This window comes from Debaryomyces fabryi, assembly GCF_001447935.2.
Source record: "Debaryomyces fabryi strain CBS 789 chromosome Unknown contig00046, whole genome shotgun sequence".
NCBI lineage: Eukaryota > Fungi > Ascomycota > Pichiomycetes > Serinales > Debaryomycetaceae > Debaryomyces > Debaryomyces fabryi.
In genome coordinates this window covers 25,518-46,984 of record NW_015385472.1, presented here as the reverse complement: position 1 = coordinate 46,984, position 21,467 = coordinate 25,518, and the positions used below count along the sequence as shown (strand labels likewise).

The 21,467-nt window shown below is 35.2% G+C and overlaps 11 protein-coding genes across 11 annotated transcripts; 5 read left to right on the top strand and 6 right to left on the bottom strand.

Annotated features, from left to right (window-relative positions):
- Positions 1–45: 45 nt before the first annotated feature.
- AC631_02566 (putative pantetheine-phosphate adenylyltransferase) lies at positions 46–948 on the bottom strand (the record flags this gene model as incomplete). The annotated part of the gene is made up of 1 exon (XM_015611396.1): positions 46–948. One exon carries the CDS (start codon positions 946–948, stop codon positions 46–48), a length of 903 nt encoding a protein of 300 aa, XP_015467794.1.
- Positions 949–1,065: 117 nt separating this feature from the next.
- AC631_02565 (uncharacterized protein) lies at positions 1,066–3,954 on the bottom strand (the record flags this gene model as incomplete). Its single annotated transcript, XM_015611395.1, has 1 exon — positions 1,066–3,954. The coding sequence occupies one exon, from the start codon at positions 3,952–3,954 to the stop codon at positions 1,066–1,068; it is 2,889 nt and encodes a 962-aa protein (XP_015467793.1).
- Positions 3,955–4,097: 143 nt separating this feature from the next.
- On the top strand, positions 4,098–6,023 carry CWC22 (U2-type spliceosomal complex subunit; the record flags this gene model as incomplete). Its single annotated transcript, XM_015611394.1, has 1 exon — positions 4,098–6,023. One exon carries the CDS (start codon positions 4,098–4,100, stop codon positions 6,021–6,023), a length of 1,926 nt encoding a protein of 641 aa, XP_015467792.1.
- A 594-nt stretch (positions 6,024–6,617) lies between these two features.
- CYC1 (cytochrome c) lies at positions 6,618–6,950 on the top strand (the record flags this gene model as incomplete). Its single annotated transcript, XM_015611393.1, has 1 exon — positions 6,618–6,950. One exon carries the CDS (start codon positions 6,618–6,620, stop codon positions 6,948–6,950), a length of 333 nt encoding a protein of 110 aa, XP_015467791.1.
- Positions 6,951–7,244: 294 nt separating this feature from the next.
- Positions 7,245–8,006, top strand: AC631_02562 (uncharacterized protein; the record flags this gene model as incomplete). Its single annotated transcript, XM_015611392.1, has 1 exon — positions 7,245–8,006. One exon carries the CDS (start codon positions 7,245–7,247, stop codon positions 8,004–8,006), a length of 762 nt encoding a protein of 253 aa, XP_015467790.1.
- Positions 8,007–8,423: 417 nt separating this feature from the next.
- AC631_02561 (ubiquitin-specific protease) lies at positions 8,424–10,010 on the top strand (the record flags this gene model as incomplete). The annotated part of the gene is made up of 1 exon (XM_015611391.1): positions 8,424–10,010. The coding sequence occupies one exon, from the start codon at positions 8,424–8,426 to the stop codon at positions 10,008–10,010; it is 1,587 nt and encodes a 528-aa protein (XP_015467789.1).
- Positions 10,011–10,235: 225 nt separating this feature from the next.
- On the bottom strand, positions 10,236–14,789 carry YOR1 (ATP-binding cassette transporter; the record flags this gene model as incomplete). The annotated part of the gene is made up of 1 exon (XM_015611390.1): positions 10,236–14,789. One exon carries the CDS (start codon positions 14,787–14,789, stop codon positions 10,236–10,238), a length of 4,554 nt encoding a protein of 1,517 aa, XP_015467788.1.
- Positions 14,790–16,255: 1,466 nt separating this feature from the next.
- Positions 16,256–17,146, bottom strand: AC631_02559 (uncharacterized protein; the record flags this gene model as incomplete). Its single annotated transcript, XM_015611389.1, has 1 exon — positions 16,256–17,146. One exon carries the CDS (start codon positions 17,144–17,146, stop codon positions 16,256–16,258), a length of 891 nt encoding a protein of 296 aa, XP_015467787.1.
- A 562-nt stretch (positions 17,147–17,708) lies between these two features.
- Positions 17,709–18,671, top strand: AC631_02558 (uncharacterized protein; the record flags this gene model as incomplete). Its single annotated transcript, XM_015611388.1, has 1 exon — positions 17,709–18,671. One exon carries the CDS (start codon positions 17,709–17,711, stop codon positions 18,669–18,671), a length of 963 nt encoding a protein of 320 aa, XP_015467786.1.
- A 427-nt stretch (positions 18,672–19,098) lies between these two features.
- AC631_02557 (uncharacterized protein) lies at positions 19,099–20,199 on the bottom strand (the record flags this gene model as incomplete). Its single annotated transcript, XM_015611387.1, has 1 exon — positions 19,099–20,199. One exon carries the CDS (start codon positions 20,197–20,199, stop codon positions 19,099–19,101), a length of 1,101 nt encoding a protein of 366 aa, XP_015467785.1.
- Positions 20,200–20,792: 593 nt separating this feature from the next.
- AC631_02556 (NEDD8-conjugating protein) lies at positions 20,793–21,449 on the bottom strand (the record flags this gene model as incomplete). Its single annotated transcript, XM_015611386.1, has 2 exons — positions 20,793–21,389; positions 21,447–21,449. 2 exons carry the CDS (start codon positions 21,447–21,449, stop codon positions 20,793–20,795), a joined length of 600 nt encoding a protein of 199 aa, XP_015467784.1.
- Between the last annotated feature and the right edge of the window lie 18 nt (positions 21,450–21,467).

Sequence of the window (21,467 nt, the reverse complement as noted above, 5' to 3'; positions counted from 1 at the left end):
AATGTGGCAAGTAGTATATAGTTTATTCTATTTATAAAATAAGTCCTATTTGTAATGTTTCGTATATTCCTGTTTTCGAATGTCAGTAGAACTGAGTTTTCCAAGCCAATTGTTCTGTTCATTGCTGTTCTCGTCACCAATCACATTTATTACGATAACATCGAGCTCAGGGTATGCTTTTTCTCTCCTAGTTTTATTCACAAAGTCACCTCCTTTCGATGATTCTTCACTTACAACTAATGCGTCAATATTCTTGATGTAACCTGTAGGTCCACAGACATCATTTATTTGAAAAATTTCAAACGTAATGGCGTAATTGAGTACCTTCTGTAAGTACGCAACCACACGTAACTGTCTTGTTTCATAACTTTCCAACACTTCAGAGTACTTCTTGTTTATTAATAATTTGGGGCCTGTAATCCCAATAATGACAGTCTTGCATGTTAAAAATACAGCTAGCGATAATAAGATTTTATGGCCATCATGCAAATGATCAAAAGTTCCTCCAACCGCTGTAACATCATATTCTTGGTGCTTCTTGAATTTACTCTTCTTATTCGATTTTGCTATCTTATATACCTTGGTTTTAATACCCTGCGTCTTTATATCAGTTAATTCTTTTGGAATGACTGATTCTTCATCACTTATATGAATAATCTTATTCAAACTTTCTCTTAGACCGCTATAGCTTTCTTGATTAAAGAGGACATCTATTTCAAAAGTATAATCCCATCCTAAATCAAACGCTTTTCTTCGTAACCTATTATATATTTTTGATAGGCAGAAATTTAAATCATCAGATATCTGGATATATTGACTTATAATTATATCAATTGTTGAAAGCGATGGGGTTTCTTTATGTAAGCCTTCAAGGACAATGCTAAAAAAGTCATCATAATCGTATTGAAGAGGATCTTTAATTAATATAGCCGGGTGTTTTGATGTCATTGTATGTAATGAATAGGTTTATTGGTTTACAATCTTTATCTTCTTTGCTGGTGAAATAATATATATATACAGGTACGAGGAGTTTGCAACTTTTACAGATATTCTATATACAACAATTCAGTGAATCGATAAGTAACATGCTGAAGCATACGAATCGAGCTTGTCTAAGGCGGCTTCGTCTGTCGATTTTAATTGAAAAATCAGCTTTAAGGACAACATTAATTTAACATCCTTTCTATCTAATGATTGCGAATTTTTCAATGCTTCATAAACAATTTCCATTGACTTCAAGATTGGTTCACTGTAAACAATCTTCTCTCTTCTATCAATTAAATTCCTGGGTCTATAAAGTAATATACCAGATTTAATGATCATTTTGTGGTAAGTAAGTTCATCTGAATTTTCGACTTCAGACCAAGTACTTCTATAAAGTCGTTCAATAATTCGATTATAACTTTCAACATAATCATTGGATACAATAGATTTTTTTCTTTGTCCACGGGTTTCATGAACCATCAAACAATCCATGAATTTTATTAATGATGGCAAAATCAGTTGCAATTGGGATCCAGTAATAGATTTTTTTGGTGTGTTATTGGGTATATTCTTTTGCCTCTTTTCAAGGAATTGTCTGTTATAATTAGAATCATTATAATGATGCAATTGCTTCATAAAAACAGAAAAAATCGAATCTATTGTCTTAGGCCTTGGGGATAACGTTTTGCTGATATTTGTGGATGGATTAACCAAAGATGCAAATATCTCGGTGGCCAAGTTACTGGGTGCATCTCTATTGAAACTCTTACTGACCTTAAAAATAAAATTCTCAATCAACATTATATCAACTGTTTCTGCTTCATGTTCTGGAGTTAATTCAAGCTTCTTTTGAGGTGTTATATCAATGAAGCTTTTATTAGAACTAACATCATCTAGGGTGTTCTTATCGCTGACGTCTGTTTTTTTTGGGTATATGTAATGTGGGAAATAATCTTCGGATAAAACACCTTTTGAGACCCCGATGTCATTGGCCACCTTCAAAATGTCAGTCCTACTTACATATATCCCTCCCCATTTGGTCAAGCAATACCATATAGCTAAATAAAATTCTTTCGACTTTCCTAATTGTAGCAAACCATCCAAAGTTTGCATCAATATAAACTTGTTAATTCCATTCTTTTTATTCAATGTAACATTGGAGGATTGTGGTAATTTTTTACCAAATTTCCCTCTAGAAGTTTTGTACTGCTTATCTAGCAAGATCGACCTAATATCTTCAAAAGTAGGACGAGTAAAATCTACTAGCCTCTTCTGCTTTCCACTGAAAATAGCTTTTGTTTTGTTATGGGAAAGTAATGGAGGTGGGAAAATAACTAGTGGATTAATTTTTGAAGGCTCTAATTGTTCAGGTGTTATAATAGATTGTGGAAGTATATCATCGACAACAACACCTTCTTCAAGAAATTTAAGGTCTGACTTTTCACAAAAATCAATAGCATTCTTCAAGCGTGAGTCTGTACCAATTTTAAGCGTATCACTAGGTTTTAATAAGACATAATCATTATCTTTGCTTGCTTTTTCAACAAAATGAAATAGAGACTGAACTTCAGGGCACCAAATGCTCAAGTACTTTAAACCACTTTGAATATACTTATAATGGGAACCTGAATTGATATCAAGGCCAGTACCCGCACTATTATTTATAAAACAAGATACGAAAACTGATACAAAAGTTTGGTCAATATCAACTAACCGACGTTTCATTTTTTGTCTATAAGTGATGAGACAGTCAGGATTTTCTTCAACTTCTTCCTTCGTTGGGGGAACAGGTGGAGTTGCAGCAGCTGTAATTTTTCCCAATATTAATTCAGCAATCTGGATCAACTTTCCTTGTATCTGAAGTAATCTTAAAGTTTTGACCTGCTTTGTTAAGTTGTCATTGTTAATAATTAATTCTGAATTATGCTGAGAGTATTTTTTAATACCATTTAAAAAAATAGTGAATGTTTGACTGTCTGCAATCAATGCTGAGCTTGAACCATTATTACCAGGAAGTAAAAGATCGAAAAACGTCCATGCATACTGTTGACCATTCTTAAAATTCTTCAATAATAAACTTAAGCAGGAATTAAAGTGGATAATAGTACATTTAGATCTCTTGTCAGCTTTCAACTCGTTAGACTGTTTTGCCTTAGTGCTTGAACTTTCTTTAAAGCTTTCAAATATTTGCATACATTTTTCAGCCATATCATCGGAAACCTTTCCCCACTCATGAGCTTTTGCTAACCCATCAAAAAATATTGTATAAGTATGTTCAGTTATTGGAATCCCCCACTTCTTACGATCTTGAAAATTTCTAAACGCAGCCTTTGTGTCGCCTCTTTCTAATAACCACTGGAGAACAGCATTCATCCCAACGACACCACTCTCTGAGCCCGCAAGTTTTGCCAAATAAACAGCTCTTGAAATTTCCCTATCACGTTCAAGCAATTTAAGAACATCTCTTGTTACTAAAAAAGGATCATTAAGCTGTGTGGTATTCGTGCCCAAAAGTTTCAAAATTAATTTCTCATCTAGTGACTTTCTATTAATTTTTTTAATGTTAACTAATGCTTTGAATATACTAAGTGACTTCTGAGAATCGATATTCAAATCGGATGGAGTTAATTTTTCTGTGGATATGATTTCTCCAGAGTCTGTCTGTAGAATATTGTCATATTTGGATCTTAATACCAATAGAGCTTTCTGCAGAGAATATGATCCCAGGTTTATTTTGTATGACAGTTTTTCTTTTATCTTGCTTATTCGTTTTTGGTACTGATTCGGAGAATATTTCAATATTTGGCCCGTCTCTAGAAAATAGTTCAATTTAGTCTTGACATGAGATTTATATACCTTTGGATCTAATTCTTTTGTCACTGCCTTTGCATTTTTTAAAGTACTGCTAAAGTTCCTATAAATAGACAAATTAGCCACTCTTGATCCATAAGCAGATCGTATCCTTAACATTCGAAATCTAGTATCTTGCTGTGTCTTCCTTAACAGATTCAAATAGATAAATATTTTTGAGTGCGCTTTTTCAATGATCATCTCAAAATGAAGTTATCAATGCTTAATTTTTCAGATTCCAGCATTAAAAATAATCTATAAACATGTCAAAAAATTCGGCAGAGTATAAAGAACTACTTGATTTGAAATCTAGTGGCAAGTATGTTCCTCCAGCAAAGTTGAAAGCGCTACAAACAAAAATCAGCAATTCATCTGAATCAACAAGTGAAGAGTATCAAGTGGTACAGTGGGAACAATTAAAACGATCCATTAACAGACAAGTAAATAAATGCAATGTATCAAATGTACGTGAAATAGTGATTGAGTTATTCAAATTGAATTTGCACAGGGGAAAGGGTTTGTTGATACGATCAATAATGAAAGCACAATTAACAGACTTGATATTTACACCAGTATATGCATCCTTAATAGCAGTATTGAACTCCAAAATCCCAGAAATAGGGGAATTGATGCTTAATCGTTTGCTTCTTCAATTTCGGAAAAATTATGTTAAAAACAAGAAGAATTGTATCTCATCTGCAATTTTCTTGGTGCATCTTATAAATCAGAGAGTGTGCAGCGAAATACTAATCTTGCAAATTCTTCAGTTATTGCTTGAAAATCCCACAAACGATTCTATAGAAATATGTGTGGAGATAATGAATCAAGTTGGTAAATACTTGCAAGAGAACTCTGTAGCTGCAAACAACATGATATTTAACAGGTTAAGAATTATACTACACGAGAATGAAAATATAAATGATAGGAGTCAATTCTTGATTGAGAACCTATTCAAGACTAGAAAAGATGGTTATTCTCAGTATCCAAGTATAAAGAAGGAATTAGATTTGGTAGAATTTGACGATCAAGAAACCCATATACTTGAATTAGATGCTAAAGTTAAATCTAATGACCAACTAAACATATTTCAATTTGATGAAAGATATAATGACCATGAGAAACAATATGATGCTGTGAGGAAAGACATATTGGGTGATAGTGATGAAGAAGATGATGAGAGTGATGAAGAAGAGAGTGAAGAAGACAACAAAGAAATTCTTGAGATAAAAGATATGACAGAATCAAACTTACTCAACTATCAAAAGACCGTGTATTTGACTGTTATGTCAAGTATGTCATCGGATGAAGCTGTTCACAAATTGATAAAACTAAATTTTAAAAAATCAAACGAAGAAAAGTACAAGAATAACGAAATATTAGTAGATATGATTATCAAGTGCTGCTCACAAGAGAAAACATACTCAAAGTACTATGGGGTAATCGGTGAAAAATTGTGCTCGATGAATAAGCATTGGCATACGATTTTTGTTGATACATTTAAAAAGTATTATAGCACAATCCATCAATTCGAAACAAATTCATTGCGGAATATAGGTAAATTTTTTGGGCATTTGTTTGCGCTGGATAAATTAGCTATAGAAAAAAGCTGGAACATCATTAAACTCACAGAAGAAGATACCAATTCTGCAAGCAGAATTTTCATCAAATTTATATTTCAAGAAATCATTGAAGAGATCGGTATAAAGGGCCTACAGGAAAGACTCGATGACGATCTAATTAGAAAGGAAACAAATGGTTTGTTTCCGAGACAAGACGTCACATATAGGGATGCGGAAAATATCAGGTTCTCTATTAACTTTTTCACGGCAATTGGTCTAGGTGTATTGACTGAAGAAATGAGAGACGTTTTGAAAAACTTACCGCCAGAAGAACGAGGTAGAAGTCACAGTATTTCTGGTAGCTCCAGAAGTGGAAGCTCAAGTTACTCAAGAAGCCGAAGCTATTCTCGAAGCTCTGGAAGTTATAGTCGCTCAAGAAGTAACTCAAGAAGCCGCTCAAGAAGTCGTTCGGAGAGCCTTACGAGAGGTCGGACAATGTCTCGCGACAGAAGTAGAAGCTTCTCCCGTAGTAGGAGCACCAGTAGAAGCAGAGGTGATTCCTTTTCGCGATCGCCTAGCCGATCGCCTAGCCGATCGCCCGCTGACTCAAAACGACTCAAACCAAATTGATCTTTTTTTGTTCCCTCGGACATATCGGGGCCTCGAACGCAACCATCATGCTCAGCATTGTTCTCGATAAACTTGCGGTTGATTTATTCCTTTGCCTTGATTCCTTTGCCTTGCCTCCTGAATGTCTTCCTTACATGCGTCATCCTTTAACTATGGTATGCAACGATGGTTCAGCGTATATTCTCTGTGATGAATGACACTCCAACGGGTGCAAAAAAGCCTAATTTATCGGCTTATTCCGGTTGGCACGCTTTGTCGCAACCTCAAAAATCTTCATCAAAACTATACTCATACTGTCTATATAGGCTATAATATTAATATCACGACGACGAATCGTATTACAATGCTGGTCTTGGCCCCTGTGCTTGCTTCGTAGTTCAAGGAACAAACATAAGTGATGAATTTCAACTGTAGCTATAAATATAAAGTTCCTGTATATAACTGTAGCCAATGATATTGCACTCGTTAACAATTATGAGAAATTTTCACCTTGATTGGTACATATATAAAAGGCAGAATGTTTGGCTTTATTCACAACTAGTTGAATTTTCTCATTTTAATATATTAATTCTTTATATTTCATAAACACATAAAATGCCAGCTCCATACGAAAAGGGTTCAGAAAAGAAGGGTGCTAACTTATTCAAAACCAGATGTTTACAATGTCACACTGTTGAAGAAGGTGGTCCAAACAAGGTTGGTCCAAACTTACACGGTGTTGTTGGTAGAACCTCCGGTCAAGCTCCAGGTTTCTCATACACTGATGCTAACAAGAAGAAGGGTGTCGAATGGACTGAACAAAACTTGTCTGACTACTTGGAAAACCCAAAGAAATATATCCCAGGTACCAAGATGGCCTTCGGTGGATTAAAGAAAGCCAAGGACAGAAACGACTTGATTACTTACTTGGTCAAGGCTACCAAATAAGCTATTTATTAGATGTTGAAAAGTTGTACTCGTAGCTTTTGTACAAAGATTTGTTTTAAGACCTCGAATTAACTAGTTACACTAATCTGTATATACATGAATATTATTTACCAACGATGTTAGATTACAATGTTTGCTGTAGAGAACACTCTGTTAGTGGCTGGTCTTGATTGTAGGAAGGACTTAAAGAAAACGGATAGGCGTGCGCACGTGACGCGATATGGTTGAAAAGTTCGCCAACACTTAACACCACCGTTAGAGGGACACCAAACGACATACACGATTAGGGACAGGATGAACGACTTCAAAATCCCAGTAGAGGTTGATCCGACAGAAGATACAGAGTGGAATGATATCTTAAGAAGTAAGGGTATTATCCCTGAAAGGCCACCTTCACCTACAGAAGAATTGGAAGCTGCTTTAGAAGAAGCTGTCAAGAAGCAGCATGAGAACAGATTAGAGAGCAAAGACATGGATGATTTGGACGAGTTGGAAGACGATGAAGATGAGGAGTTCTTGAATTTTTATAAAAACAAAAGAATGGAAGAGATCAAAAAATTAAGCGAAAAGCAGAAGTTTGGATCGGTCTTTCCAATAGCCAAAAATGAATACGAACAGGAGGTGACACTTGCGTCTGCTGAATGCTTTGTACTCTTACACATGTCGTTACAATCGAGTCTTCAGAGCAGACTCTTGTCATCTTTGTTGACATCGTTGGCTGTTAAGTTCCCCGAGATTAAATTCTGTGATATTCCTGCTACAAGATGTATTGAAAACTACCCCGAGTCCAATTGTCCTACCTTAATCATCTATCACAATAAAGATGTGATCAAGCAATACGTGACGTTGACCCAATTGGGTGGTAACGATACAAAAATAGGAGATTTGGAACGGGTTTTAGTGGATATAAATGCTGCAGATATCAACGATAAGAGATTATTAATAAACCAGGAAGATGAGGATATTGAAGAAGATAAAAGGTTAAGATTCATGAAAAAATCCGTAAGAAGTGGTGGAGCTGCAGTGGACGATGATGATGACGATTTTTATGATTAGCCATAACTCGCTGTACATATATTTAAGAATAAAGCAAATAAAATTACTTGTCATATAGACTTATATATTCCATTAATGTAGACTTAATATTCCCCAATAATAAGTGCAAATGTTGATAGATCTTTTCATTAAAATATTTGTGATAGGAAAATTCTCAGATTGTCTCATGTGAACAGATCAAAAAGTTTAGCTCTTCCAAATTTAGGAACATCATTTTTCAAGCCGTTACCCTATAGTAGAATAGTTGAAAGTATAGTGACTAAGGGGGGGCTGTCTAAACTACATAAATTATTAAATATTATTCCAATTATTTCATAATATATCATCTTATTGAGTGGTTACAGAGCAAGCTTTGTCCTTATTGTACAGTTGCATATTAATCCTTTTGACACTAAAAGACTAATACAGGAGTTTTAAATGTTGTCTAGGAAAAGTGTCCCATCTTCAAATGGTAAAACTCTACCACCATCAAATCAGGTCGATTCACAAATCCAAGAGCAAACACCTCCGCCGGACAACTTTTCGAGTATGAAGCCATGTTCTCATATCAAATCAGTCCTTGAATCTAAAGCAAAAGATAATGTATTTATTACGTATAGACAAGCGGTCTATATTGCACAGTCTATATCAAAAGATAATATATATACTCAGAAGAAGGATGGTGCAGTAGTCTCAAATAACAAACTTGTGGAATTGAAGTCTAAGTCTTTGAGATGCACGGAATGTTCACTAAACAATTTCCATCATAACTTTATCTGTCTACAATGTCCTCATGTGGGATGTTGTTCCCACCATAATCATGCTTATGTTCACTATAAAATGAACCAGCATTTGTTTGCCATTGATTCGCATAATGGGTTGCTCTACTGCTTTCTGTGTGGCGATTATATTAACGACCCGGAGTTGGAAAAGATCCGAATTGGCATGTCTAATTCTTCAGGTTACAGATCGCTTGATGAGGAAGAAACCGAAGCCAATTATGATAATCCAACTAGCAAAGCCGTTAGTGGGTTAAAAGGGTTCATCAACCTTGGATCTACTTGCTTTATGAGTTGCATCTTACAAACTTTAATTCATAATCCAATCATAAAATACCAATTTTTTAATAATGATTTGCATTATTTCAATTGTGAACATAATTATGATTATATCACAAATGGTGCTATTACAGAAGAGAATGCTTGTATTACATGTAGCATCGATAATATTTTCAAAAACTTCTTTACTTCAGATGATACAGAAGGATTTGGAATGACAAACTTACTTATGACCTCATGGTTCAAGAAGAAATCACTAGCAGGATCACAAGAACAAGACGCTCATGAATTTTGGCAATTTTTACTAAATGAATTTCACCAAGATTATCATAGAGTGTCAAAAGAAAAATTTGATCACGATCATTGCAAGTGTATAACTCATTCAACGTTTTCAGGTCAATTGGAGAGTTCCATCATTTGTTCTGAATGTAACTCCACGACTAAGACAACAGATCCTATGATTGACTTGTCCTTAGAAATTGATCATATGAAAAAGACAGATCATTCCCTCAACTTATATGATTGCCTTGATTTATTCACAAAGGAAGAGAAGCTAGATGTTATGTATAAATGTCAGCATTGTGATAATAGATCCAGAGCCAAAAAGTCTTTAAGGATCAAGAAGATTCCACCCGTTCTATCAATTCAACTAAAAAGATTTAAACATAATTTGCATAACGATACGTTTTCTAAAATTGAAATTCCAATAGATATTCCATTATTTTTGAATATCACTAAATATACTTCGGCCTCAATATCACCAGAACTCGATGGTGATAAAATATTTGAGTTGTTTGCATTAGTTTGCCATATTGGGTCTGTCAACACAGGTCACTATATAGTAATCATTAAGAATGGTAATGGCCAATGGCTTAAATTTGACGATAGTGTCATTTCATTAATATCTCAAGAGGAGGTCGTAAAAGCCAATGCCTATTTATTATTTTACATAACTCATAAAATTTAATTTATTCTTTAAATATAAAATTAAATTTTGATATCATATTCCGGTCATGTAAGCATTGTATAAGTCTATACTACAAAGGATCTAGTATTGGTTAATCCTTACGAAACATTTGAATTCAATACACTTTACTTGGTAAAATATTTTATTAAACTTTTAATCAAAGAATGTATTAATCTTAAATAATTCTAATATACAAACATTCATAAATAATTTAAAAGAAAAAAATCATTGAAAATCTTCATCGATAATATTAGTCTTATCACACATTTGTCTGAAAACGCCATTCCTATCTGTAAACAAATTATATGGTGTACCTTTTTCTATAAGCGAACCTTTATCCATTACCAAAATCCTATCGTAATGAAGAATAGTTTTCAACCTATGAGCAATACACAATATCGTACAGTGACTGAATTCATTGACAATAGTTTCCTGAATTTTTGCATCAGTTTCATAATCAACAGACGAGGTTGCTTCATCTAAGATTAATATCTTAGAATTACGAACCATGGCTCTGGCCAATGCAATTAACTGTCTTTCTCCTAACGAAAAATTGCTTCCATCATCAGCAACTAATTGGTCCAAATGAAATTTATGAAGACTATCGTGGCCAATATTCCTATTTTGATCTAATTTAGTATTCTTAATCTTAGATATTTGACTTGCATCAATCAAGCCTGATCTTCTTAATGCATCCCATAACTTCTCATCTGTTGACTCATTAAATGGATCTAAATTCCTTCTTATTGTTCCTTGAAATAAGACAGGATCTTGTGGAATAATAGATAACTTCGATCTCAAGTCATATAACCCCATTTCAGCTATATTTAAACCGTCGATAATAATTGATCCTTCATTCAATTCTACAAGACGATACAAGGCGGACATGATAGAAGATTTTCCAGCACCTGTTCTACCACAAATACCAACCTTCTCACCAGGGTAAACGCTAAAGTTCAAATTCTTTAAAACTGTAGGTAAGTGATCTCTATATTTTAAGGATACATTATTGAATTGAATATATCCTGATGGGGGCCATTCTGCAGGTGGTTTAGATTCCGGCTTTTTATATGCCCCTTCTTGAGGTAAATGGAATGCATATTGATGTAATCTTTCAACAGAGTTCATTTCGTTCTCAACTTGTGTCATTGATCTAATAGTCAAAGATAATAAACCAACAATTTGAATAACATAACTTAACAACAACCCAGTTGAAGATGCACTAATGTGGAATTGATCAGTGATACATAATAAACAAATGATCAAAGCAAAAATACTAGCAATAATGTCCAAATGGACACCTAACCATCTTTGATTTGCAATTGAGACATAATAAGCCTCATTCATTTTATTGAGATATCTATCATTCTTCTCAATGAATGTTTCTTCGACTTTGTATGCCTTAATAGTTGACATTCCAGACAAGGTTTCATTAAAATTATTATATACCAAAGATCTTTGAACTGCTTCTAACCTTTTAATTTCTCTTGAAGATCCCTGGTAAAAGTTTGCAACAAAAACGAATGCAAATGACAAAAATGGAACAGCAATTGCAAACCACGGTAAGTAACAAATGCATAAAATCACAATACCAATAATAGTAGCTAATGGGAATAAGAATAATCTTAACTGTTCCCCAATCTCATTATCCAAAGAATCGGTATCTTTTGTAAATCTGTTTAAAATTCTACCCATTGGATTAGTATCTAAATAACTCATTGGAGCATGTAATATCTTTTCAACAGCTTTGACATTCAATAATTTAGCCGATCTGTTATTCATGTAAGCCAACATGGTAAATTCAATTGCAGTAAAGAAAACAGTCAAAAATGCAAACATAACATATAACGCCACATAGAAGTGATCACTTTTATTTGGAAATTTCTTTTCAGTCCAAAAAGATAACCAAGTATTAGTAAATAATTGACAAAATGTTGCTAACGATATCAAGAAAATGAATACAGGTCCAGCAGACCAACCAAAGAATCCAGAACCTAAATCAATATACTTCTTGTAAATATCCCATGAAATAGCATTCGTAGCCCTTTCTTCGTCACCCATTATTTTACCTGCGATATCACTTGATTCAGGAACAACTGACTGTTGTCTAATTAATCTTGCCCCTTCATAACCATTATTGTTATCATAATCTGTATCACTATAATTTTCATACACCCTTTGGGTTTCACTTTTTCTAGATTCATTATCTCTAGTAAGATCCGTATTAAATTCAATTAATCTCTTAAATTGATTATTTCTGGCAAGCAATTCATTTAAAGTTCCGAAATCGATAGATCCATCACCGTTTAAATAAACAACTTTATCAGCTGATTCAATTAACGATAACTGATGGGTTGCTAGAACCTTAGTTTTGTCCTTCAAAAGACCATTGAATAAATTATTAACTATGTGCTTTCCAACTCTGGCATCAACGGCAGATAAAACATCATCAAATAACAAAATACCTGCATCCGCATAAGCAGCTCTTGCTAAATTGATACGTGACTTCTGACCACCGGATAATGTAATACCTCTTTCACCGATTTCAGCTAAATCTCTAGCTGGCAATAATTTTATATCGTCTTCTAAGCAGCATGCTCTAATTACTTTGTTATATCTAGTCTCATCATATGGCTTTCCGAAAATGATATTATCTCTAACAGTCGCATTTTGAATCCAAGGGTCTGAACACAATAATAAATCATCATAAATGCTTACTTTTCCAACTGATGGATTTTCTAACTTCATAAATCCAGATAAAGCGGCCAATAATGAAGACTTACCAGATCCGATTGAACCGGTTATTATAATGAATTCACCTTGTTTTACAGATAAGTTGATATCAGTTAAACCTGGAAAATTTCTGGCTTCTATCACAGAGGGAGATTCACAATATGTCTCGTTAGAGGATCTTGAGGACTCTTGAAAACTATCTTTTTCTTTGATTTGGTACTTTATGTCTTTAGATTTAGACTTTTTCTTTTGTTTGGGGTCCTTTTCACTCAGACTTCCTGAAGAATTCAAATCCCACGAACTAGAATTTTCTGTGTAAAAGCTTTCCCAAATAAAATTAGCATGACTAACTTCAATCACATTTGCGTTTTTATTTGTATTTTCGTATGAACCAGTTTCACTTAAATCAAAAGACTCGTGTTTGAACTCAAACTCCGAATTGGTGTCACCAGCAATATATCTTTTATCAACGTCAGATGCTAATCTTTCTTCCAAATCATCATCATATTCTTCTGCCACTAAATAATCTCTACAACGACGGAAGCCAATCAAGGCATCAGCACCAGTAGCCAAAGCAATTGGCAATAACATGATAGCCTGGGCCAAAATAGAAAATAAAGATAACGAAGAAAATACCTTACCTGCACCTTTCATGCTATTGTTCGCCCACATAGAAGTGAATGAAACCATTGAGGTTAATGTTGGTAAAGTAACAGCATAGGCAGTAACAAAGTTTCTCAAAACTTTAATAGTAAATAAATATTTCATTTCCTTAGTACGGACTTTCGTGATACCTACTTTGTAAGCCATTTCCCATGCATAGAACTTAATAATTTTCAAGTTAGTCAAAACTTCTCTCATCAAACTAATTCTTTCGTCTGTGTATAAAACAACTTCTTCTCTAGTGGTAAACAATTTTTTGGTCAACAAAACGCAAAGTACCAAAGAAACAACGAATAAACCAATACCGGCCAAGGAAGTGACACCGATAAATTTAAGCAATAACACAACAGCTATTATAACAGGAATAGGGAAACAAACCACCAAAGGTTGAAATCCAATAGCTAAATCAATTCTAGCTAAATCTGTACTCATCAATGAGGTGATCTTACCAATTGAAAATTGATTTCTTGATTTTGAACTTAAACTAAAGGATTTTAAAAGTAAAGATTTAGTCAAAATAGCTTTTGCTTGAGCTCCAGTTACCATTGCATTGTGGAAAAAGTGATTTAACAATAAACCATTAACAAAAATCAATACAACAGCCCCGATAGTGTATCCGATACCCTCATTATAACTCACTTCGACACCAAAAATTCTTGTTTCGTAAGAGTTTTGAACAAAATCAATTAATCTTCTGGTAATCAAAGGAGATAAAGCTTGACAAACAAACGACAAACCCAAAAATATACAACTCATGGAGTACTGTAATTTGAATGTATCGAATAATGCCAAAGGGATGTTGTATGGCGACCAAACATGGCCATCTAGATTATTATGCTTTTTTAAATATTTTTGCTTATCTTTCTCTAATCTTTTGTTTAAATTCACATCGAACCTTTCATGCATAGACTCGACTTTCAACTCTTCAGTAAGATACCACAAATCGTCTGGCAATAAAGTTCTTTTATAGCCCTTATATAGCACTGGCCAAAGCCAGTAGAACATCATCCTACTGAATACATTAGCTTTCTTCCACGGGTAAATGGTTCTTTCTTCTGGTGCAGTGACGGGTGGTACCTTCTTGGAAAAAAGGAAAGAAAATAACCTCTTTTCATTATGTAAAATTTCCTGTCCTTCCAAGTTTAAGTTTGAAGATGAGTTGTTGTTTTCATTTCCTGGTGTGGCATTAGGTGATTTTTTATTATTTTCAGCAAGTCTGGAAGTTATGGAATTATCCACAAATGTAGTGGTGGTTTCACTATTATTAGTCGTAACTTGCAATAAGTTGGTATTGTTGTATTTATTCAAATAAGAATCGTATGGTGGAGAATTCACCGGTCCTTCGCCATCTATCGAAGCATTTGAACTATAAATATGCGACATATTGAATCACTGGTATAATTATCAGATATTTCAAATCTTAGGTTGCTTTTCGCTGTAGTAGTATAACGTTATTATGATAGCGATTATTTTAGCTATTATTGTTGTCCTTTTAATATGTTGGATTGATGAAAATAAACTGAAGTGTAGTATTTTGAAAAACCGTAGCAAATTGGGGGTATTATTTGGGTATTAGATTTGCTTCTATTTTTCCACTATATATGCATATAATAATGTTAATAAAAATAATATATTTTGATTACAACTTAGTATCCAGAAGTATTCAAAAAAGGATATCAGTTTATCTGGGAATTCAAATATATATATGAATAAAGATTATTTAATGTGTTCAATCTTAGACTGTGACTAGTACATATGGCATTTGATTAGTATCGATATAAAAATTGCCTAATTAGGTGCATTCATGAAAATACTAGTCTTCAATGCGGAGGAAAAAAAAAATAGTAAAATTACCGAATCAGGTAATCTCCCTAATACTATTACGATGTTTGAAAAATCCGCAACCATATTTGGCATAAGCTAAATAAACTACATCGTATAGCCATCGCTTGTAGGTTGCAGACCCCGATTTCAAAAAAAAACTGTCACCAAGATTGTGCTCCAGAGTTTTATCGATCTATAGGCTGCGAGAAACATATAACGATAATTTAATTTATACAGACCCCCAAATAAGCAAAAATCCCATAGCAATCAATATACTCCTTCATACTACTTTCTGTTGTCTAGCTACAACAACCTTTTCATTAATTTATTGTTCTATCAATAGTATTTCCTTGATAATTACATGTCTTACAATGATACAAGAGAATGGCCCAATTTGTAAGTAGGTTTTTATGGTGCATTTATTGTATGTACATAAAAAAAGTAGTGCATAAGGACGAACGTATAAAGTTTTCTGTAATACTTCACATGCTTCTGTCAAAAAATAGTGGAGAACAAGCAATCGCTAGGTAGTGTACACAATGCGTAGATATAAAGGGACCATAGATAGAGTGAAATTATGTCTATAGCAGATCAAAATTACCTAAAATGTTTAAAATTTATTAGCATACAGAATTGACAATAGGTAGAAGGGATGATATTCTTATTTAGGTATATTAATTAGGTCGCAAGAGCATAATGTGTATTGTTTGAAAATCCTTGAGTAAGAGGCCGTTGCAGCCAAAATAGGCATCCACATAAAGTACGTCAAAGTGTCAACTATGAACTATAGACAATTTGACATTAATGTGTCTATCAGGCGCAATGCATGCATATTGAGCCAATAAGATAGCTTTCACTGTCAATTTTGAGCGAATGAAACGGAAATTTGCTTGATGTGAGTATCCCTGCACCCACTGCACTAATCATTATGCACACGACATGAATACTAATCAGTGTGCTATACTAGTATTAATCATTGTGCAAAGACTTGAGTACTGATCATTGTGCAAATTCAAGCACACATATTAGAAACCAAATGGTCCCGAACCTGAGCCTGATCCTGGGTTACCGAAGCCAGGAAATCCTGATCCTGAATTGCCTCGGCCAAGGCTCCCTCCCATATTGCCTGGTAAGCCACTACCTAGCGCATCAAAACTATCCTCGCCCATCGGATCATCATATCTAGCTCCTGGGGGGACACCCAATCTTGAAGAGTTTCCACTGTTCCTGTGGCCTCCAAATATAGGATGTTCGCCCAGAGGATACATTCCTCCGTCGCCATTCCCTCCATTTGGATCAAGATATGGTTTCATTTCAGGATATTTTGGTAAGCCCGGTGGGTTTAAATCTCTGTCTCCAATGTTAGGAAACGGCCTACTCGATGGGGTTGTTTTATCCGTTCCCAAAATCTCATATTCGTCATCGAATCCCGGCATATCTGGTATCTTTCTTCTCTCAGTCTCTGAACCCAATGGATTATGTAGGGCTGGGTGTGGGTGTGGGTGTGACGGATGCTTCAGGTCCTTGGTTTGCAATTCTTCATGACTACTATTCCCACTGTAATGGAATAACTTACTGATCTTACTATTGATGCTCAAATCAATTTTTCGATTAAATTCCTTTCTTAATTCGGGACCTATTTCTTCAAGGGGCAATTCAGTCTTTAATGCGTCTGCGTTCCAGTCAATTAATACTGTGTCGACCTTTTCCGTGCCAATAGTAACAAAATTCACCAAATTGATTCTCTCTGCCACCTCGCTTACATTTACCGTCACCTTCAACTCATCTCCATTACTGACCAAATATTGATTGAATCTGCTCGATTCAACTAGCTTGCTTGTCAAATGCACTGGTGCGTATTCTTCTATGTACCCATGGACCAATTTGGTCGTTAACGTTAAATAATCCTCAATCATAACGTGTTTAGTTATTATGATTGTCTTCTTTTGATAGAATCCTCTTAAAAGCCTAACTATTTATATAATAAGTGACGATTGCTGTAGTCCACATCATTAATATTCTGCATATGAGCAAGCATGGTTCTGGCCCTAATCTTCATCAAAATCACACCAAATTTACTCCAAATCCTTGTTAATTGTAGTGAAGGTGCCTATGGTCGTTACGGTATCCTATCTAGCTGGCATCGACGGCAACAGCGGACTATAAACCAGGTTGAAACTTCTAGCAAGTTCTGTCCTTATATGTATTGCTCACGTGACGTTAAATGAGTTTTTGCTTCAAGAAAAATCACCGGGAGTGATCTTCAAGGGTATTAAATAGTAGTTTTCCTTATAAAGTATTGATTATAGTATATAATAACTTGACATTGACTGTGACAAGGTTGTATACATATTAGATTTCATTATTGGATATTTATTGAGTGAATATCATTCTCAGATTGGACGTAAAATAATTGACGACAAGTAATCAAGAAAAAAAATATTGATATTTTGGACATCGAAATTTACGATTTGAAAGATGACTACTACGGTTCCTTTAATATACTCATTTCCAGAGTTTTTGGGAGTTGCTGAAGCGGTTGCTGACCATGTTATATCGGCGCAAAATATGACGTTGTACAATACGTTGGACCATGCACAGATCGAATTAATTAAACAAGATAAGTTGACAAGACCGGCGTTGCTCAATTCATCAAGTGCGTTGTCATTAAGCGGAAATGGTAATGGAAACGGAAATGGCGCCAACGGTAAAGTTAAGAAGGAAAAGAAGAAGAGGGGGGATATTAGGTTCAAGATTGCGATCAGTGGAGGGTCGTTGATTAAGATATTAAGGGAGGGTCTTTTGTCGAGACAAGACGAGATCGAGTGGGATAAATGGGACGTTTACTTTGCAGATGAGAGATTGGTGCCGTTTGAAAGTAATGATTCGAATTATGGGCAAGCCAAGCGTGAGCTTTTTGACAATATCAGCGGCGATTTGAAGCCGAATATTTACCACATAGATGAAGCATTAATTGATGACCCCCAGGAATGTGCCGACGTATACGAAAAATTATTAATTCGTAATTTTGCAAAGAAAGATTCAGTTAAGTTGCCAATGTTTGATTTATTGCTTTTAGGTTGTGCCCCGGATGGTCATATTGCCTCGTTATTCCCAAAGTATGGTGAGCAATTAAGGGAAAAGCTCGCTTGGTGTTTACCGGTTTTAAACGCCCCTTCAGGTCCAGAAAATAGAATTACATTATCGATACCGGTTATTTGTCATGCGCATAGGGTTACTTTTGTTGTTGAAGGTTTAACCAAAGCACCAATCATGAGAACAATCATGGAAAGACCAGAAAAAGGTTTACCAAGCTCCATAGTGAATGAAGGTGCGGCTGGAAGAGTAACATGGTTTGTAGATGATGATGCTTTGAATGACTGCTATGATATTACAAAGAAGAAATATAAATTTTTATCAATTAATGATCCAAATACTTAAGGTTTTTTTTGGTGTTATAATATTGTGTTGTTTTCCGTGTTAGATATTGATTGATTATTTCTGCACCCATACCTTGTATCATTATCCATCCTTTCGGGTACTACGTATCAATAAAAGTATTTCCAATTCGATATTTATGAGAACTCATTATTATTACATTCAGGATTTCTATACAATTATGTCCTTTTAATGCTTTCCTTGATATTCATATATGCTATTTATAAATGCGGCCTGAATGCATATTTTATAATATTTTTGTTGTTAATAAATACCTTACATAGCTATTTGCAGCCATTTTGTAAAAGCATATTATTTATTTGATAATCATAAACTATAAAAGGAAAGCATACTGCAAGATCATTGCGAGAAAATTGAATTAAAAACTAGAAACCTAAGTAAAACATTGGTGAACAACTTTGGAGGTTAACTAGACTCTGACAGACTGATGATTTTGTTTCCATCCATTATGGCCATCATTTTGGGTCTCGTTCTTACCAGAAGCACTAGATGGGATAGGTGGAACACCAGATTGGGCACCAGATGGAATTGGAGGAACACCAGATGGAATAGCACCAGATGGAATAGAACCAGATGGAATAGGTGGGACGCCTGATGGAGCACCTGATGGGGCTCCTTGTTGTTGACCACGCTTCTCATTATGATTGAACCCAGATGGTGCAACTGATGAAGCACCAGAAGGAATAGGTGGGACTCCTGATTGGGCTCCAGAAGGAATAGGAGGAACACCGGATGGAGCACCTGATGGAATAGGAGGAGCACCGGATGGAGCACCTGATGGAATAGGAGGAACACCGGATGGAGCACCTGATGGAATAGGAGGAACACCGGATGGAGCACCTGATGGGGCTCCTTGTTGTTGACCACGCTTCTCATTATGATTGAACCCAGATGGTGCAACTGATGAAGCGCCAGAAGGAATAGGTGGGACTCCTGATTGGGCTCCAGATGGAATAGGAGGAACACCGGATGGAGCACCAGATGGAATAGCACCAGATGGAATAGCACCAGATGGAATAGAACCTGATGGAGCACCTGATGGGGCTTCTTGTTGTGGACCACGCTTCTCATTATTATGGAAACCATGGAAACCCGATGGAGCACCCGATGGAGCACCCGTTGGAGCACTCGATGGAACATCCGATGGAATACCTGATGGAATACCTGATTGGGCATCTGATTGAATAGGTGGAACACCTGATGGTGCGCCGGTTGGAGCTACCGGACCTTCTTCATTCTCATTGCGTTTGAAAAGACCTCCAAAGAAACCACCTGTCTTAGTTGGTTGTATGTAGCTATGTGGAGCATCAGAAGGAATACCTGATGGAATACCTGATGGAATACCTGATGGAGCGCCAGATGGAACACCAGTTGGAACACCAGTTGGAACACCAGTTGGAACACCAGTTGGAACACCAGTTGGAACACCAGATGGAATCGAGAGACTCGATAATGCCGAATCAAGTGGGTTGATACTGATGGCAGCACCATTTGCAGCAACTGTAGCCATGGCTAATTTTAATAATGTGGAAAATTGCATATTCTATTAATTTTTATATCTATATATCTTAATGATTTAATGATATCTCAAGAAGACATGATGATATCCTTCCATTTATATAGTTAACTTAAAGAGGTTGAGTAATGGTGGCTCCGAATTGCAAAATTTATTGCTCTCTTAACCTTGATACGTCTAGTTTTATTGCATTCACCGTCTCATACACCGAACAATAGACAGGAGATTCAACCGTCATAGCCTATTTAAAATCGTAACCCATGTTCCTTAATTTAAATGCTGGCTCTCATTGTATATATTCAGCAGCATTACGTTAAGATCTTTTACTATGCCTGATCGCTTAATCGAGTCAACTGTAGAATGAGGCTTAAATATTTCTAGGCTCTTAGAGGTTGTTTTAAATCGACCTTCTTCGGAATAGATCAAACTTATTGTCACATATTCTCACAGCTACTTACATATAGGCACGCTCACAGGTTGATCCGATACATTACAGCCTGAATTATTAACTCTTGCTTATATTATAATCTCCATGCGAAATAGCCCACTAGTGGTTCATAGGAGAATGCGAATTACGGAATTTGATACTATACAACTCTATCATAATGTTCATTGTCAATATAACCACCTCTCATTGACGATTTTACGTTTGAAGTAAAAACCGACTTATTTTTCACCAATACATTGGCTGCATCTTTGTTTAACGGATCATTTGGATTTGGTTCTAGAAATAAAAAATTTAATCCGATTAATATCGAATTCAAATTTAGTACCGGAGACCAATCCTCTCTCAAAATATTCAAGCATATATTTCCATCCAAATCTATGTTGGGATGATAGATTTTATTTAGACATTTGATCTTAGGAGGTTCTATGGGGAAGTTATTGTTTATTTCTGTCTTAAACTCAAATGTTCCTCCTTTATAGTACCCTTCTTGGGGAGTTATGGAGAGATTGAAATTGAATAAGTCTGAAGGATCTGGAAACGTCAATTTGATACTTCTAGGCAAATCTATTTCTGTAATATCCTTCTGGAGTCTTAGTTGGGCAGCACTTACTCTCGATGACGAAAGATTAGCTGATGTATTCAAATTGGTTGATTCGGTCAGCGAAATGCTTGCGGCTGATTCTGCTGCTGCTGCTGCTTCTTCCTGCTTCTTTTTTTGTAATTGGCGGATTTTCAACTAGTTATTCTAGTTAGTAGGGTCCCTTATAGAACATCAATATAGATTTATACATACCATTTTGCCTTGTTTCTATCC